Here is a 20,968-nt window from a genome sequence, read left to right as displayed (position 1 = left end):
AGAAGCTTAGATTTGTGAGCCAAAAAGAAGAGTGAGGAAAGGAGGCTGGTATACTGAACTGGACTTTAATTTCAAGAAAAGGAAGGGCACGAAGATGAAGAAGAAAACAAAGAAAATGGAGAAAACAAGAACATAAAACCCATTTTTATAAGTGATAGTGAAGAAAGAACAATTGGGAAAGAGGTGGAACCATATGGTTGTCTCTGGCTTTCACATAAAATTGAATCATTATTTTATGCTATTTTGAGATAGATTTGAGCCAGAAAACTTTTACAGTAAAAATGTTTGCATCGTTGTTACCTTAGGCAGTGGTTCTCAACCTTCTGGCCCTTTAAATACAGTTCCTCATGTTGTGACCCAACCATAAAATTATTTTCGTTGCTAATTCATAACTGTAATGTTGGTACTGTTATGAATCGTAATGTAACTATCTGATATGCAGGATGGTCTTAGGCGACCCCTGTAAAAGGATCATTCAGCCGCCAAAGGGGTCGCGACCCACAGGTTCAGAACCGCTGCCTTAGGGGCTACTCATAATAGTAGACAATTAGGTTACTCCTATTTTATCATATGGAGGGGTGGGGAGAGATGAGGTCAGTTTGCCTGGAATTGTAGGCTATTTGGGTAGGGGGAAAGGTAAAAAGATGAAGCTAGATGAGATGACACACAGGTTAGATTGTGAAGACCCTTTTGTATTCCATGCTTAGTTATTTTTAATTTTGAAATACATAGGTAACCATTTAAGAATTTTGAAGCATGATAAGATATAATGCTGTGGAAGGCTAGGAAAGGATTACAGGGATGTACATGGGGAACTGATATCAGCATGTAAGCCTTGGGTAGCTTTGAGTCAAGGATACTAGCCAGCCAGAGGAAAGGAACAGAAAAGAGTGGGATTACAAAGATAAAACCTTACATTTTTTTTAGAAGCTTGCCTGCTGCTATACCAGTGCCAGGAAGGGCTATTTGTCTCTATTCCTCCTTTAAATTGGTATCACTTAGCTTTCTGTTCTATGGCTCATAATTAAGCTGGTGCTATCAGTACTTTTATCAAATGAGGTTATTAAGTAAATTCTTATGGACTAATTAATTACATGTACTTATGGGAAACTGTGATTTCAAACTCAACTTTAAAAACACTTCTTATATAATCAGTTTATGATATGAATATTACTTATAAACTTAATTTTTAATTACACGTAGAAAATTAAATATGCAGAAGAACAAAAATTTTGGTAGTTTATTGTTTTTTTGGTGTTAAGATTTCAACTTTATTTATAACAAAGTTGTTTTGTGTGTATGTGTTGTTTTTTGTTAATCCTCACCCAAGGGTATTTTTCCCATTGATTTTTTTTTAATATATATTTTTTACTGGACTCCACATCTGTGTGGGGGTAGACTAATGGTTATAACTTCTTAGAGGAAACATTTTGTTCTGTCTCGCAGTGCAGTTGGACATGCATAAGGTTCCCTATCATCCATCTGTGTTAGTAATATTTTTCTAATCTACTTTTCAATTAAATTATAGTACTTCACAGGTTGGCGGAGGAGGGGAGAGAGACAGAGCTTAGCTCTAACTCTCCAACTTGAGAGAGCCAAGATCTTATCTCCTATCCTCATATGGCTCTTCTGTTCCCATGTAAATACTAAAACTCAAACCCCTTATATCTCAATATCCACAAGGAAGGAGAGGTCCACCATCAGCTCAAGCTCTCTGCTCCACTTTACAGGTTCCTCTTCACTTTGAGCCTGGGGATCTCCCTAATCCTTGCAATCTCAGTTATTGTACATAAAAAAAAACTGTTTTATTTTATCAAGTATTTCTGGGTGTTCTGTAGAAGGATTTTTAGATCATGTGATCTGCCAGATGGCTGGCAAAGGAAGCCAACTGTGTATTTCTCTTTATACTCTCTACATTTCGATCGTGGCAAATTATCAAAATAGAATGACACCTACCAGTGAAAATTATAGAATGGTAAACTACAAATATTAAATATGTTACTTTTCTACAGGCTAAGAACAAACTCCTGGCTCTCATTTGCATTTTTAAGTTTCTCTGCATCATATGTTTTAAAGGACTATAAAAAAATCAATGTTCAAAAGCATTAAATGAAATAAAAATCAGTGGAAAAGGTGCCAAAATAAGACTGTTATTAAAGATAATTTATGTATTTTGAATTAAGAAAAGATACCTTGATTATTCTTACCTCTGAATTAATAACTTTAATCAGGAAGAAAATGTGATATACTGTCTTGGTTAACAAAGAAAGTTGACGACATCTTTCCAGGTACACGTGTATAGATGGCTCTACTCTCTGCTGTAATTTACTCCAAAAGAGAGTGAGTTCCCTAAAAATGTATAAAAATAAGTTGGAGCAATAAGGTAATAAACTTGGACTATGACAATGCAGTCATTACACTTGAAATTAAAATTGATTTTATATTTGAATTCTAGAGGTATAAGTAAGCTTAAAAGCAAAATAAAAATCTCAAATTTCTAAGACTAAATAAAATCAGGATATACTTTACCATTTTATTATTATTTTTCAATCTCAGAGAGAAAAGCACTGCCTTTTACTAGGAAAGTACCTGACATTTAAATAATTTAAATAAATGGTAACTTTGAGCCACATCTGAATTTTAATAAGAAATACAAAATGTGTGTACCCTAATATGCAAATAATCTATAATAATAAAAGCATAATATGCTAATTAGACCGGACGCCCTTCTGGACGAAGCCATGGAGGCTGGGGCCGAGGCAGAGGAGGTGGCCGCCATGGCAGCAGGGGATGAGCCCCTTGCAGAATTTTCATGCATCAGGCCTCTAGTATATAATAAAACCCTAATATGCAAATCGACCAAAGGGCAGAATGACCGGTCACTATGACATGTAATGACCATCAGGGGACAGACGCTCAACACAGGAGCTGCCCCCTAGTGGTCAGTGCGCTCCCACAGAGGGAGTGCTGCTCAGTCAGAAGCTGGGCTCATGGCTGATGAGCACAGCCTAAGCCGTCAGTTGGACATCCCCTGAGGGCTCCTGGACTGTGAGAGGGCACAGGGTGGGTTGAGGGACCTCCACCCCTGAGTGCATGATTTTCGTGCACCAAGTCTCTAGTGTATATGTACGTGTATATGTATATATATATATAATACACCGATGGTATAATGGTTTTTAAAAGGCATTTAATTTTTATCTTTTACCTTAAGTTTAAAATTGACCCATTTAATTGGTCAATTAAATTTCAAATAAATTATCATTAGATAAATGTTACGAATCTGTGACACAGAACCTGGAAATAAGTAACTATCCTGTGTCTCAGCAGTGAAAAAAAATAGAAATTTTAAAAAATGAACTTTGAAATATATTCAAATGCAATTACAATGTATTTTTCATAGAAAATAATCTTACTCAAGTTGTGAATTTTTCTCCCTTTTACCTATCATTCTATTTCTCTTCTCTCCTCCGTGGTTAACTTCCACAAAAATCTTCTTTCACCAAGTATTCTCCTCAATACAGGCCTTCCTATTAGCATTTCCTCAGTTTCCACTCCTAGGAACTCTGATCTTTTCACCACCCACTTGAATAACTTGCTCATTTCTGGATTTTAAACTATATATTGAGGACTTCAAAATCTGTCTCTCCAGTCTTTAACACTTTCACCTATTTCTTTATAAGACTTCTCCACTTTGATCTCTTCTGAAACCTGAAACTTAATATATGAAAAAGATGATTAACATTCTTTACAGTTCACCATCTTTCTAACTTAATGCATCATTGTCACTGACCCTATCAGCCTCTGCTTTTTACTACCCCCAACACTGTTACCTTATGTTTCTTTCACTACACCCTACATCTATAAGGAAGTCTTCATAGCCTCCCAGCTGGACTATTATACTGCTACTAGTGACCTGTAGCGTGAAATTATGTGAGACCCAGACACCCCCCACCCCCCCATGCACAGCAGCCGCCGGGCCCTACCTCCATGGCACGCACGGGACCGCAGAAACCCTGGCAGTAGCCACGTGAAGCGGCCGCCGGCACTGCCCCCACTGTGCACGCCGCATTCTTGTGGTGGCGTTATGGTGTGAGGGTCAATTTGCATATTACCACTTTATTATATAGGATTTCATTCTCCCCAACTCTGCCCTCACCATTCAGCTCCCAAGCCATTCTCAACTGCTTGTCTTAAACAGTGTTTCTAAACAAAAACTTCTGTTTTGTCTTACTTCTACTTAAGGTCTTATAATAAGACTGCTTTCACTTTTCATATATAACCTTAGATAATTTAGAAAACCAATATAATAATTTATTAGTCATCACTGATACTTATTATATAGAAAATTTACTTGTCCTCAATAAATACGTCATCTATTCTCTTAAGAATCTACCTGACTTTTATATTAGTTTTCTCTATATTGCATATATAATTTTCCTTCATAACAAAGCTCAACTGCTCAGAAAACCTTTATAATTATGCATTATATATCTTTGATTACACAACCATTTATTTAACTTGCCTGCTCTATACTTATTTGTATGCCATGTGCCACTTGGAACACATTCGTAAATGTCAGAATTCTATAAACTAAATTTTCTTTTTTATTCCTATAATAGCAAAACAACAATAAAGATTATCAATGCTGCTGACTGACCAGATAAATGGTCAATTTTAGCACTAATTTATGATAGCTGATCTTAAAGTTTTTTGAGTTAACTGAAGTTTTCTGTTGCTGCATCTTTCCCTCCTCCCCTTCCCACGGACTAAATATAACAGCCTTTGCCCACTTGGAAATGTACCATATATAAAGAAATGTGCACTGAAGAAGTCAGTGATGTAAAATGAGCTCTCATAGAAAAAAAAAAAGAACTATATTTCCATACATAAATGACTAACAGTTTCATAGAGTTAAAAGTGTGCACTATGCAGAGGAAAAAAATAGACAATCATAGGCTGTATAAATATGTGAGGAATTATTTATTGTGGCATTAGACAAAATAAACCTTTCATTTTTCAACATTAAAAACTTTCTCATCAATATGGATCATTATGTGATCATTACTGGTATTTTAAGGAGTTGTGTGGTCCTTAATACAAAAAGTTTTTGAAGTTGTAGTATGAACTACTTGATAATCACTTTAAACAGCACTTAGTATCTGAAAATAAGCTTTTCGTCTTGATAAGACTTAAAAAAGATTTTTAAAAATACGCTCTTAAGTTATCTGAATTCTCACAACCTATCTTGTATTCTTATTTAACAAACTTCTCTTTATAAAAGAAAAGCAACTCACCAAGCACAATACATTTCTCCTTGTTGGAGCTGACGTGACAAAAATGCAGTACATAAAACAAGGGCACTTTTTTCATCACCCTCAGATTCCAAGTTACAGATCATTTCTAGTGCATCTTTGCAATCAACTTCTGAAATCTAGAAAAAGGATATAGAAATATTCCATAAAATGGTATTATATTAAGATATATAGTAATATACTTGCAAATTTTCATTAAACATTTACAGATCATTTTCATCAGTAAAACCACATTAACTCAACCACTATCAATTCGTAATTTGTCATTTCTAGGCTAGAGTTTAAAGAAATAATCTTTCTTCAAGCCAGAAAACCAACTATTTTCAAGAACTTTACAAGCATGCATTTATATATAAATAACTAATGCTAATTATAAGCACTCTCTCTACCCATTAAGTCACATTTATGATACTGAGAAAGTAAAGCTGCAGTATTTATATTTTACCCCTTTATCCATAATTTAAAAAGCATTAGAATTAGCAGAAATATACAGAAAGATATACTGGATATAGACTAATAAAAAAAGTGTTTATTCATCTGAGGGAATAAAGTATAAAACATTTTATATAGATGTAACACTTTTAAATTAAGCTCACCTCAGTTTTCTATAAATCTCTAGTTTTTTTCTTTTCATATACAATTATTCCATCTCAAAGCTCGTCAACAGTCATGCATGCAAAGGTATAATACCTAGATGATGGCAACTTGCTTCATTTAATTATGCACTTAAATCTATTGCTCCTTAAATTAAAATTTAGTACCTCATTACAACGATATACTACATAAAACAAACAAAATTTACCTAAGATTTCCACAAGCATCTGCTCTAAGACAAGGATGTAACAAATAGCATGCAATGAGAAATCACTGGTGTTCCACAGAATAGAAAGACTAATTCCAACACGTACAACTTAACTGAAGATACAGACCATTAGCACCCATGTACCACAGAGGTAACAATGTCCCTCCTTAGTAGATCTTCTATCTCTCCCCTTCAACTTTTAAATGTGTGTGTGTGTGTGTGTGTGTCTAAATGTAAAATGTAATGCATTTAGGATTGAACAAGTGTCTAACTGGAGATGAGAGTATCTTGTAGTTGACCTTTGATAATGAGGACAAAAGTTACCTGGAGATAGATTCAGAGGTTCCACTTTATATATTAAATTGGGCTAGAAAACACTACGACAAGAAAAGACCCAATTCCTTGTCTGTGTTTAACAACAATAATTTCTTAAAGTTAAGCATGAAGTTAATGGCAGAGTTAAGACTGAAACCTAAGTGTTGAAACTCCTGGGTGCAGTGTTCTTTCCACTGGTCCTCTGTCTGCCTCTTTCTTACAAAGTTACTCCACTTAAACAAACTAACAAACAAAAAGGGCTGAACAATATATATATATATATGTATATGTATATATATACACACATGTATATATTTATACAACCAATATTTTCAAATACCTACAACATTAAATGCATTGTCAGAGATTATATACATTATATTTAATCACAACTTTTCCACTAGGTTGATATTAACGTTTTTAAAAAATATTTTATTGATTTTTTACAGAGAGCAAGGGAGGGGGATAGAGAGTTAGAAACATCGATGAGAGAAACATCGATCAGCTGCCTCCTGCACACTCCCCAATGGAGATGTGCCCGCAACCAAGGTACATGCCCTTGACCGGAATCGAACCTGGGACCCTTGAGTCCACAGGCTGACACTCTATCCACTGAGCCAAACCAGTCAGGGCTGATATTAACATTTTATACATAATGAATGTGAGGGTCAAATAAATTATGTAATTTACCCAAGTTACCACAGTTAGTTAAGTGGTAATACCACAAATTAAGTTATGTCTGACTGACATCAAAGACCTACTTTTTTTTTTTTTATCACAGTATCTTTTATTAAAAGCTGTATTAACTTTAAACAATTATCCTGGCACACCCATGCAGATAAAAATGTTAGGAAATCAACCCATGAGCTGTGTGTGTGTGTGTGTGTGTGTGTGTGAGTGTGTGGTTTTTTTGTTTTGTTTTTACTTTTTCATAGATGGCAATAACAACAATAACAGATACTATTCATTTATTAATGCCAGCTTCTTAAACAGCATTGCTAGTCAGCACAGTAGTTTGCCTGGCAGATACTACAACTTCATTTTAGAGATAAGGTTCAGAGAGGTAAAGTTACTTGCTCAAAGGTACATGCTTAATTAGTGGCAGAATCAAGATTTCAATCCAGGTCTAGTTTCAAAGTCTCTGCACTTGCCAGAATTCCACAGGCACAAGCACACTGAGGCCCTTTATTGCTAAATATTGATTTTTACATTTTCAGGTTTAACAACAATTCTTTTATCTTAAAACTCTGATTTACTTTAATTCTGATTATTTCTTTTTAATCTTCTAAAACAGTAGTTCTCAACCTTCCTAATGCTGCGACCCTTTAATACAGTTCATCATGTTGTGGTGACTCACAACCATAAAATTATTTTCGTTGCTACTTCATAACTGTAATTTTGCTACTGTTATGAATTGTAATGTAAATATCTGATATGCAGAATGTATTTTCATTGTTACAAATTGAACATACAGTGGGGCCTTGACTTACGAGTGTCCCGACTAATGAGTTTTTTGAGATACCAGCTGTCTCCCGGCCAATTTTTTGCATTGAGTTGATAGAGTAATTTGAGTTAATGAGCTCCTTAACGAATTAAACTCGTAAGTCAAGGCCCCACTGTAATTAAAGCATAGTTATTAATCACAAAACAATATGTAATTATATATGTGTTTTCCGATGGTCTTAGGCGACCCCTGTGAAAGGGTCGTTCGACCCCCAAAGGGGTCACGACCCACAGATTGAGAACCGCTGTTCTAAAACCTAAGCCATTCTTGCTAAATGTTCAAATGATGTAAAATGTGTACATCATATATAAGGAAATAAATTTATTTTCCTAATGATATTACCTGCATTAGCTTACACTTAGTAATTTAACATATACTTGTATATATTTACGATAGCCTCTACAGATTTATTCTCATACTAGTAGCCCAGTGCATGAAATTTGTGCACATTAAAAGGGAATTAATTGCCCTAACTGGTTTGGCTCAGTGAATAAAGCATCGGACTGTGAACTCAAGGGTCCCGGGTTCGATTCTGGTCAAGGGCATGTACCTTGGTTGCAGGCACATCCCCATTGGGGAGTGTGCAGAAGGCAGCTGATAGATGTTTCTCTCTCATCGATGTTTCTAACTCTCTATTCTGTCGCCAACAATGGCTTCTTTTGGCTTTAGAGGTACTTTGTTCCAATAGTTGGTCTTTAAACATATTCTCTCCTCCCTGCTGTCAGGGGCCAGGGTGCAGGTGAATAGGATTGCTAGCTGGCAGGCCCCTGACAGCAAACTGGCCACCTGTCGATTCTGTAAGGAAAGGGGCTCCCTCCTCCCCCCTGTCAGGGTCCAGGGTGCAGGAGAATGGGGTTCCTGGCTGGCAGGCCACTGACAGCAAGCTATCCAACAGCGTATTCTGTGAGGAATAGGGTTCCCTCCTTTCTACTGTCAGGGTCTGGTTTGAAGGTCGGCCATGCCCCCTGTTGGGCCAGACCCAGAGTTCTACTGCGTCGTGGCCTCCACCTCAGCAACCCAGAACTGACTGCTGCTGGGCGCTCCTGGTGCTCTGAGGGTGGGTTCTTCCCTTAGGCCACACGGGAAACAGCTGGGGAGGGCACAGCCCTTGGCAAAACGACCCAGGATTCAGTGGGTGCATGCTCCGAGGCCAGGTTCCTGCCTCAAACCCCGCCCTCACAGGAAACAGCTCCAGGAAACAGCTTGGGGGCGGGCGCAGCTGTTGCCAAGAAACCCCTGGAGGACTAACTGACTTCTGCTTAGTTGAGCTTCTGGCTTGATGTTACACCCAAACAGCTCTGGGAAACAGCTGGGGAGGGAGCAGCCCTTGGCAAAGCGACCCAGGATTCAGTGGGTCCATGCTCCGAGGGCGGTTCCTGCCTCAAACCCCGCCTTCACTGGAAACAGCTCAGGGGAGGGAGCAGCCGTTGCCAAGACAACCCCTTCAGGACCGACTTCCTTCCCTTTGGTCGCGATTCTGATGGTTGTGATGAACACCACCCATGGTTTTTGTATAAGTAGATATACAATATACCAACTGAAACATTTGCTATATTCAATAATATAGAAACACATCACTTTTTTTAAAAAAATATATATTTTATTGATTTTTTACAGAGAGGAAAGGAGAGGGATAGAGAGTTAGAAACATCGATGACAGAGAAACATCGATCAGCTGCCTCCTGCACACCCCCTACTGGGGATGTGCCTGCAACCAAGGTACATGCCCTTGACCGGAATTGAACCTGGGACCTTTCAGTCCGCAGGCCGACGCTCTATCCACTGAGCCAAACCGGTTAGGGTGAAACACATCACTTTTTATAGGTATACTAAGAAGACAATTTGTACTGTGTACTTGATAGCCTTTATTAAATCCCTGATTTGCCACTACATGGCCCTATTTTTAAAAAGTGACACTAAAGAGAATGGCAGAGGAAATGAAACCATAATTAAATTAATGAATGGTTGAGTTAAAACTGTGGTGAAATACATGTCAAATATAGCCATCAATGTCTAAGAATTATTTTTTAAATCCAAGGTAGAGATTACCAACTCTTCTCTACTGCTTTGAAAAGTGAGAAAAAGTTGCCTGGCCAGGTGTGGCTCAGTGATTGAGCATTAACCCAGGAAACAAGAGGTCACTGGTTCAATTCTTGGTCAGGGCATATGCCCAGGTTGCAGGCCCAATCCCAGTAGGGGGCATGCAGGAGGAAGCCAATCAATGATTCTCTCTCATCACTGATGTTTCTCTCTCTCTCTCCCCCTCTTTCTTCCTCTCTGAAATCAGTAAAAATATATTTTTTTAAAGTGAGCAAAAATTTAAATACCAGGAAATTTAGAATTCTGAATAAAATACTTAAAGCCAATTAGATTGAAGTTTGTTAAAGACATACTATGCTAAATCTGTTTATATAGCAAAAAAATCATTTAAAAAATGTGAACAATTTTTGTTTTAATATGGCTCTTTATGCCAGGTATTCAAAAAATATGCAACACTTCAATACTTTATTATCTACTTTTACCAAGTGTACTTTTAAAATGTATTTGCTCTAATTACATTTCAAAAATAGTCTTTTACTTATCAAAATAAAATTGTTTTCCATCCATAAAGGAAGTTAGGAAACATAAAATCAAAAAATGGGCTCCTATTTTTTATTTTTTTAACTCTCAGGCTAGCAAAGATTTAAAAGATGGATAACCTTCTAGTATTAGGAAAGAAGAAATTTCATATACTACTTATGGGAGAATAAATTGGCACAATCTTTTTTTGGATGACAGTATGGTTGTGTATAAATTTAAAATGTGTAGATGGCCCTAACCGGTTTGGCTCAGTGGATAGAGCGTCGGCCTGCGGACTAAAGGGTCCCAGGTTCGATTCCGGTCAAGGGCATGTACCTTGGTTGCGGGCACATCCCCAGTTAGGGGGTGTGCAGAAGGCAGCTGATTGATGTTTCTCTCTCATCGATGTTTCTAACTCTCTATCCCTCTCCCTTCCTCTCTGTAAAAAAAAATCAATAAAATATATATTTTTAAAAATGTGTAGATGCTTTGATCCAGCAATTTATCACTTCTAGAAATTTACTCTACCAGTACACCCCTGACAAGAATGAAAGGTTGTATGTACAAGCCAACAATTTAAATGTTCCCCAGTGCCTTAAATATACTACAAATCCGTAATATGAAATTATGCAGCCATGAGAAAAAATTAGATTAATCTATATGGAATAACATGGAAAGATGTCCATAATAAGAGGTGAAAAGTGACTAGCATCCAGGATGTGTATATGTATGTTTTAATATGTAAAGTATATAATATGTATACATATACACAAAAAAAATGTCAGAAAGGTTATATATCAAATTTCAAACTTAGTGATTATTTTGGGGAGTATTAACTGAGGAAAAGTTGGCTAGAAAGACACAAGATAGAGGATTTTACTATTCAAATTTCTATGTTAACGTTAACAAGAAAAAAACAATAAAATACTGGATTTAAAATGAACACTGCTAACTTTGTTTTTATACCTAACCCAAGAATCCAGGCCAAAACTCATTCCTTCCAGAGATGCCAGATAGATACTAATTTCCCTCAGCAGCAACTCCTCTGCCAGGGCTAGCTGCTATTTTTATCACATTGAAAGGGTCCTGGAAAATAGTCAATCCCTTGCCTACTGGCTCACTTCGATAAGGATTTCTGCAAAAGGATTATAGATCCAAGGTATAGTTGAGTCTTTCCAAAATCTATTTCCACCATACTCTAAGGAATGGATAAAAATCTCAAATGCTTACAAAAACCAGACAGGTAAAGTAAATGAATGAAGTAGGTCATGTAAGAGAGCAAGCATACCTATTCTGACGGGAACAATTGTTCCAAAGTGACTACCTTTACTTCGGGCAGAAATAGTAAGAAAATTTACTTCACATAAAACAATGAAGAAAAAGTTTCTATGTTTGTAACAGAAATATAAAAGAATAATCAATCAATCTCTAAGCAAAAAGGTACTTTTAACAAGAAAATGTGTAGACTTACACAGAAATTCTGTCCTGTATTATGTGATCTAGTTTTGTTTCTGGGGTAGGGTACAGAGACTTTAGTAAATTCTGTTCAAGAATATGAAATGGCCCGGCCGGCGTGGCTCAGTGGTTGAGCGTCAACCTATGAATAGGAGGTCATGGTTTGACTCCCAGTCAGGGCACATGCATGGGTTGTGGGCTCGAGCCCCAGTGTGGTGTGTGCAGGAGGCAGCTGATCAATGATTCTCTCTCATCATTGATGTTTCTATTTTTCTCTCCATCTACCTCCCTCTCTGAAATCAATAAAAATATATTTTTTTAAAAAAGAATATGGAATGTCTTAATTCTTCCTGCTTAACAGGAGAAGGAAAAATAAAATCATTTCATATGACATCAGAACTACCCAGAGTCCACATAGAGAATTTTCTTTAGGGTCTCCCAGAGTAGGCTGAGCTGCTGCTACTCAACTCAGGATAATTAAACCAAAAGGGAATTTAATTTAGGTTCAGTATTGCATAATTTTTTAATTTAAAACAGCTAAAAACATAAAATTATTTTCCTGGAGATTACAAATTCATAGTCTTCAACTTCAAATAGGACTTCAAAGCTAACCCAACAGCCCTATGTTTAGATAGTTTTCTGCTAGAAGGGATGGGATGCTCTTTAGGGCAGAGCCTATGCCTTACTCACCTTTAACTCTCCCCTCCCCCTGCTTCCCCACATCCCGGTGCTTAGCACACATCATTCACTAAATAAAAATTGCTACAGGAAGGAAGGACCAATAGACAGAATGACTTAGGGCAGGGACTGAACAGATAAAAGCTTTATGTAGCAGCATAATAACTAATTTAAGAATTTAAAAAACGTTACACACATATCAAAGACTTTCTCAAGAAACTTTATACTTCAGCCTATTAACTTGTCTACATAGTTATTCTGAACTAATAAGAAAACTTCAATCTTCTATTTTGTTTTGCTATACAGTGATTAAAAAGCCAATTACCTGAGATAAAAATAGCAACAACAAAAAAAATCTATAGATGAGCCAATGTTCAAATTAATGGTATAATTTCCTAAGCTAGAACCCTTTGCTCTACTCCATCCAGCTCAGAAATTACCTGACATCACTCTTCTCAGTATCCTCATTATCCTTGCTATACACAACAGACTTATATCTAATCTTGGTCCATTACAAATACAACCTCTAACTGCATATGGGCATTCAGCTTTCTGTTTGAAATCTCTGTCTACTCAGCTGATCATGCATACTCTGTTAAATGTCCTCTGTCTTAAATCTCAACTTTTCCATTTATATATCTTTAAGTTTGTCCCACAATCCCTTTGTTCTCCTCTCTTTTGTTCTGGAGCTAAAGGATACCTATATCAGAGATACAAGACACTTGTACACATTATATTCTCACACAATACTGTCTAACATATTAGTTTTATCTAAATACATATCCTTTCAATACATATTCCCTATTTCTTGAACAACATTTAATTCCCTGACAACTGCCTTCAACTTCATTCACTTTGGAATTATGAGTCACCCAAAATGCAAAATTTCCATTTGAACCATGATTCTACTCTCAGAATTCTTTAATATAAAACATAAAAATACATGAATACTATGCTTTACATGAAATGAGGAGGAAAAAAAGTCATGTGTCACAAAGAAAATAGTTTTACATTAATAAGCAAATATAAAATTTATTTTTACATATAATTAGGAAGAGGTATAGACATCTAGCTCTCATGAGAGATATAATATTAAATGAAATGTTTCTTATACACATTAAAAACAGAAAAAATACTCCTGGGGGAAGTCATATAAATTCTATAAAGTTATTTTAATTTAAAATAGATCTGCAAATATCTGGAAGTCAGGTAAAACTACGTTAAGGCCCAAATGCTGACAAATAATAAAAATTCTATTAAACTGTTAAGTCACCACTACCTTTCCCATACTTCAGCCAAAGCAGTTAAAAGATCCAAATTATTTCAACCAAAGCTAGATAAAATTACTTTACATTATAATTCTGAAAGTTGTTTAGAATCACTATCCAAGAGCATACCAAAGATAAGATTAACAATGGTCCCTCATTAAGACAAAGGGAAGTCAAAGCATTCTAATCTAACTTAAAAGTTTCTTCGGTTTAAAAAAGAATTACTAACAGAAGAAAATATACTCACCTCCTCGATTAACTTTTCATTTGGTGATGATGTGCAAAGACAGACAAGGTAAGTTTGCTTAAAACTACCTTTTGTACCAATCTCTGGATGGTCAGAACACAGCTTTGCTAGAGCAGTTGCTTGACTTAACTGATTTGTTTTGATTAGATGTTTAATTCTCATATCCAACAAGATGGGACCCTCAAAAGCTAAAAATTCATTCACTTTAAAAAACAAGACATAATATATTATTAATATTTAGTAATAATTCATTTGCAATAAAATACTTATAAGGAGTATATTTTTTTAAAGCATAGGAACTACCCATTAACATTTGGTAATAATTCATTTGCAATAAAATACTTATAAGGAGTATTTTTTTTTTAAAGCATAGAAACTACCCATTAACATTTGGTAATAATTCGTTTGCAATATAATACTTAAGAGGAATATTTTTTTAAAGCACAGGAGCTACCCCAACCCTTCTTTGCAATCAACTATTACTATTACATGGTTATAACAAAATACTTGACCTTATAAGTAAAATGATATTATATAGCTAACATTTAAAAATTGCATTAAATACTTTTTGCCCCTGAGAGTACCATTTAGAATGAGGTGAATTAACTTCTTGATGATAAAATAATTTCACATTAAATTCTAATGGTCAATGTTATTAAAATTATACTACTCCATCCTTACAACTCCCCCCTCCCCCCTCATTTATTCTTGAATACCAGGAGTTAGCATCCTTAGAAATTTGCAGTACTAGGGCATTACATACTATATAGACAATCACAAAAGGATGTTTGGATACTCTAGGAAATGAGATCCAACTAAAATTGTGTTTCAGTACTAATGATTGAAGTCTATCTTGCTTTAATAAGTGTTTTAGAACAAATTAAGACATAAAAATAAATTAAAAGGTGGGGGGAGTCTGCTAGAACTTCTGTTATTTTTTTAAACATCAATCAATAAACCTCAACATTTGCTTAAGTACCACTTAAGCATCATACATTTTATTCTTTTAATTTCCTACTGCTCATTTGATCCACTAAAAATAAGAATTTCATTTTTTTTCTATTTTTGAAGAATTTAAATTTTAACAAATACAAGTTTAAATTTTTCCCTAACGTTTTCTTTACCATGATGAAAATCATATTGAAAAATTTATTTGGTGATGGCCAACTTGAAACCTTTGGAAGGCTTTTAGTAATAAAACTTTAAATGCCCTTTAAATAAAACACACAATTTAACTACTTATGAACATACTGGAAGATATGTCTAGTATGTAATTTGCACATTAGAAGATGAAAAATGAGAGATTCTCTTCCCTTCTTTATTCTTTGCTACCCTCTAGTGTCTATAAGATAGTATGATCAATGCTCCTCAGTATTAAACCATGACCATATAAGCTATGCCAAATTTCATCTTTTTCTTGATAACTAGACCTTTGTACCTGCTACTCTATAATCTTTACATTAAACTAAACCAAAAAGTATAAAGACTGAAGACAATGTTTATAAATGCCTAACTCTCTGGTACCTCTGACTATATGTCTTACATATACATGGCATTACTTTTCTTTCTTCAGTATCACATGATCCTATTAGGGTTAATTGTAGTTCACTATCAAAGCAAAATGTGTAAAGGTTTTAAATAAAAACTTTAAGTAAAGTTAAAATAAAACTATCCTAGCTATAAATAAATCACACACTTGAAAAAACAGCTTTAGTTTCCTAATACAATAGTTCTCTCAAAAGGAAACTCTGATACAAAGTCTGGGAATTATTTCAAATACTCCCACAATAATTCATAATCAATGAACTCTGAAGATCATGCAAAAAATTATTTACAGGTGCCAAGTATTAAAAAAAACTGATAACAATCTTAACAGGAGAACTGCAAACAGTCCCTAAAATCTCAAATAGCAGCAAGTAAGTTAGAATGACAGATTGTGCAAAATAATTTCTGTGCTAACTTGATATTTAAGAGAATATGTGGTAATATAAATTTCAAAAGCATAGTTGTGTTTGTTTTTTAACATGGGAAACCACTGCCATACTTAGGGCAAAACTGATTTCAAAGAAATACAGAATATTTCCATATAGGTCATTTTGTCCAGCTCCAAGATTTGGCAGATGAGTAAACTGAGGCTCACAGAAGGCAAGTGACTTCCTAGGTTCATAAAGCCAGTTAACAACAGAACCAGGACCAGAATAATGGAATCTTCTAATTTCCAGCTTTATACAGTGGTAAGAGGAGAAAAAACAAAATCTCATTTGACTAGTATATCTAATTAGAACAAGTTTATAGCAGTGAAGACAAAAAGTATAAAGACTGAAGACAAAGTTTATAAATGCCTCTCTGGTACCTCCTGAAGAAGTATTTTAAAAGGAAAATAATACGTATTCTGAAGCTCATGATTCAAATAGATCAAAAGTAGATTACATTCTAATACTCAATTGAGAACCTATCCCATCCTCCCTTGTCCATTTCTCTTCAACTGCTTTATCTCTCCTCCCCTTTCTTCCATATCTTTCTCTACTTTGCTCCAATCCAGAACATGTCTTTCTTTAGACTTATAATACCACATCAAAGGCTCCCTCTTTTAGAGCTTGCCAGATTTATTTTAAAAGTTTTATGATTTTTATCCTTCAGTAGCTAGTCAATGAACAATCTGAAAAGAAAATTTAAAAAATTCCATTTACAATAACAGCAGAGAGAATACTTAGGAATAAACTTTAACCAAGAAGATGAAAAATTTATACACTGGATCCTATAAAATACTGTTAAAAAAATTAAAGACACAGTACATAGAAAGATCCCAAGCTCATAGATTAGAAGACTTAATAATGTTAAGAGTTACAACTACCAAAAGCAATCTACAGATTCAATATTATCCCTATAAAAGTCACAATGGCATTTTTTGCAGAGATAGAAAAATTTATCCTACAATTATATCTCAAAGGACCTCAAATAGCCAAAACAATTTCAAAAAAGAACAAAGTTGGAGGTCTCACACTTAAAGGTACAGTAATCAAAACAGTATGGCACTGGCATAAAGATAGACATATAGGTAATGCAATAAAATAGAAAGCTCAGAAATAAACCCTCACATGTAGATGTTCAACAAGGGTGCCAAGACCACACAATGGAAAAAGGACAGTCTTTATAACAAATGGTGCTGGGGAAAGGATATCCGCATGCAAAAGAATAGAGTTGCACTCTTATCTTACCTACACCATATAAAACATTCCAAATGGATTAAAGACCTAAATGTAAGACCTAAAAATATAAACTCCTAGAAGAAAACAAAGGGGAAAAGTTTCAAGACACTGGATTTGGCAATGATTCATTGGATATAACATCAAAGGATAAGCAACAAAAACAGACAAATGGAATTACATCAAACTTAACTTTGTTGCATCAAAACAGGAGACAGAATCAAAAGAGTGAAAAGGCAATGTACAGAATGGGGGAAAATATTTACAAATTATACATCTGGTAAGGGGTTAACATCCAGAATATATAGGGACTCCTACAACTCAACAACAAAAAATAAAATCCTATTAAAAAGTGAGCAAAAGACTTGAAGAGATATTTCTCCAATGATATACAAATGACCAATAAGCATATAAAAAGATGCTCAATATCACTAATCATCAGAGAAATGTAAATCAAAACAGTAAGATATTAGCTCACACCCATCATAATGGCTACTATCAAAAAAACAAGTGTCTGTGAGGATATGAAGAAATTAGAACATTTCTGCACTATTGATGGGACTATAAAATGCTGCAACCTCTATGGAAGAACCTGAAGTTCCTCAAAAAATTAAAAGAGAACTACCAAATGATCTAACTATCCCACTTCTGGGTATGGACTCAAAAGAATTGAAAGGAGGCTACTGCAGAGATATCTGCATGCTCATATTTACAGCAGCACTCCTCACAACAGCCAAGAGGTGGAAGCAATTCAAATGCCCATCAACACATGGATGAATAAACAAAATGTGGTATACACACACACACACACAATAAGCTATTATTCACCCCATAGAAAGGAAGGAAATCCTGTCATATTCTACAATATGTAGGACATTTGGCTAAGTTAAATAAGCCAGACACACAAAAAAAGTAAATATGGTATGATTCCATTTATATGAGGTATAAAGTAGTCATAAAAACAAAAAATAGAATGCTGGTTATCTAGGGTCTGGAAGTGGAGGGTGGGGGAAAAGGGAAGTTGTTTTGCTATACAATTTTACTTTTGTAATATAAAAAAGTTCTGGAGATCTGTGTACTTCACACCAATGAACATACTTAACACTATTAAACTGTACATTTAAAAATGATTAAATTATACATTTGATGTTATGTGCTTTTTATGCATTAAAAAAAAAATCAATTCAGCAATGTTAGTCAAAAAAATCCAGCCCTGGCCAGTGTGGGTCAGTTGGTTGGAGCATCATCCCATACGTGAAAGGTCACCGGTTCAACTGCTGGACAGAGCACATAACTGGGTTGTAGGTTCAATCCCTGGTCAGGGTGCATATGGGAGGCAACCAATCTATGTTTCTCTTTCTCTCTCTCTCAAATCAATGGACATGTCCTTGGGTGAGGATTATCAAAAAATTCTAAATTTGGAAATTTAATAAAAACACAACATTTCAAGCTTTAGGTCAGTGGTTCTTAACCCCACCTGTACAATAATCTTAAACATCTAAAAAGTACTAATGCCTACAGTTCACACATAGGCTCTAATTAATTGGACTGAAGTAGGCCTCCAGCACTAGTGTGTCTAAAAAACTCTCCTGGTGATTTAAGCACAGCCAAAATTGAGACAAATGTTCTAGGTAAGTATATTTCATTGTCAAAATTACCAGTTAGAGATAGTCTTAATATTCACCCACCTCTTACCCTTTCCTGAGGAACATATTACATTTATAAGAAAGAGAAGTTTCACTTAAAGATTTCAGAATAAGTCAAGTTGCTTGCTTTTTTACTAATTCTGAAATTTTATGGTTATAACTGATTACGGTAAACTCCATGATCATAAATGATTTTTAGACACAATTGATATAAAACATAATTTTTAAAGATTAAATATTTCATGTCCTAGGTCTACCTAGTTAGCATGTGACACTAAAATTTTTTATGTGAAATAACAATTATTAGTAATTAAATTCTGATATAGTTATCCACATAAAATTATTATTAACTAGAGGCCTGGTGCATGAAATTCATGCGGGGGGGTGGGGGGGGGGTGGGGGCGTGGGTGTTCCCCCCCTCAGCCCAGCCTGAGCCCTCTTGCAGTCCAGGATCCCTTATACTCCTTACTGCCCACCTGCTCACTGCTCCTTAGTGTTGCCTCGGAGTCAGGAGAGGCTCCTGCCACCGCTGCTGCGCTCACCAGCTGTGAGCCTAGCTTCGGGCTGAGCAGCGCTCCCCCTGTGGGAGCACAATGACCGGTCGTTCTGCTGTAAGGGTCGCTTAGGCTCTTATTATATAAATTACACTCATTAAAATAGAAATATGTTTTTCTAGAATGTTTCAAGAAGCCAATGAGAGTTTTAACCCTTTTCGGTCCAACCTCGAGGCTGACTCGACAGACCAGGTGTTAGGAGCAGGTCCAACCTCGAGCAATAAGAACATTAAAAAGTTTAACATTCAATCCCGTCAATTAATTTGGACCAGATTGTTTGAATTACAAAAATAACATTTAACCCCACAAAGGGTTAAAATAATTTTTTAGGTCCAGCTTGTGTGGCTCAGTGGTTGAGAGTCACCTATGAGCCAGATTCCTGGTTGGGGCACATAAGGGGTTGCAGGCTCAGTCCCCAGTAGGGGGCGTGCAGGAGGCAGCCAATCAATGATTCTCATCATTGATGTTTCTCTCTGAAATCAAGTATGTATATATTTTAAAATCATTTTTAGAAAGAATAAAAATTTTGGGGTCACTATGCTTCTATTTAATTATATAATAGAGTATAATGAATGTTAACAAAACACAAAATAAATACAAAACATGTCATCAGCCTGAAATTGGACAGAGACTACTTTTATACGATTACAGCTGTTAAGTTCTATTAGCTTAATTCTATCCAGAGTTGCTGATCCTTAAGGATCTAAGGGATCTACACAAGTAAGAGACAATATAACTTAGTAGTCATTTTTTAAAAAAACCTAAAATGGTCAATTTACTTATGTTTTATAAGAAGACAATGCCAGTTAAGGACAAAGAAAGAGAACCAAAGCAAAGTGAAATGTGAAAAAGGAAAGATAGAAAGGTTAGGAAAAGTGTATTTCTAACAGTTTTAATACATACTCTATAAAGGTGCTCTTTTAGTGACTTTGTGTAAGAAATGTCCTACCACAAAAAGCATTTTTGTCAATTTGGAAACAGCCCAAGAGCCATCAGTAGATGAGGGAATAAAAAAGCTGTGGTACATTTACACTATGGAATGCTATGCAGCTGTGAAAAAGAAGGATCTCTTACCCTTTAAGACAGCATGGAAGGACCTGGAGAATATTATACTAAGCGAAATAAGGCAGTCAGAGAAAGATAAGTATCACATGATTTCACTTATATGTGAAATCTAATAAACAAAATATACTGACAAACAAAATAGATCCAGAGACATGGAAGCAAGGAACAGACTGACCTTCAGAGGGAAGTGGGGAGGGGGTGCCAGGAAGAGAATAACGAAAGAATTTATATGCATATATACATAACCCATGGACACCGTGCGGTGAAGGCATAGGGGGGAGGCTGTGAGGTAGAGGGGAGGAGTCAATGGGGGACAAAAGGGGGATATCTGTAATACTTTCAATAAAAATAAATTAA

The 20,968-nt window shown here is 35.5% G+C and overlaps 1 protein-coding gene across 2 annotated transcripts in view; it reads right to left on the bottom strand.

Moving 5' to 3' along the window:
• The window catches only part of ZNF292 (zinc finger protein 292), a 76,876-nt gene that overhangs the window by 10,042 nt on the left and 45,866 nt on the right, over nucleotides 1–20,968 (bottom strand). For both annotated transcript variants that reach the window (XM_081094010.1, XM_081094011.1), the window contains 3 exons: nucleotides 14,141–14,343; nucleotides 5,295–5,431; nucleotides 2,208–2,349 (listed from right to left, as the gene is read on the bottom strand). In XM_081094010.1, coding sequence (XP_080950136.1) covers nucleotides 2,208–2,349; nucleotides 5,295–5,431; nucleotides 14,141–14,343 — 482 coding nt within the window. The remainder of the gene's footprint in view (nucleotides 1–2,207; nucleotides 2,350–5,294; nucleotides 5,432–14,140; nucleotides 14,344–20,968) is intronic.

Source organism: Myotis nattereri (genome assembly GCF_964212035.1).
Source record: "Myotis nattereri genome assembly, chromosome: 6".
NCBI classification, from domain to species: Eukaryota; Metazoa; Chordata; class Mammalia; order Chiroptera; family Vespertilionidae; genus Myotis; species Myotis nattereri.
This window is presented reverse-complemented; position numbering and strand designations above follow the sequence as displayed.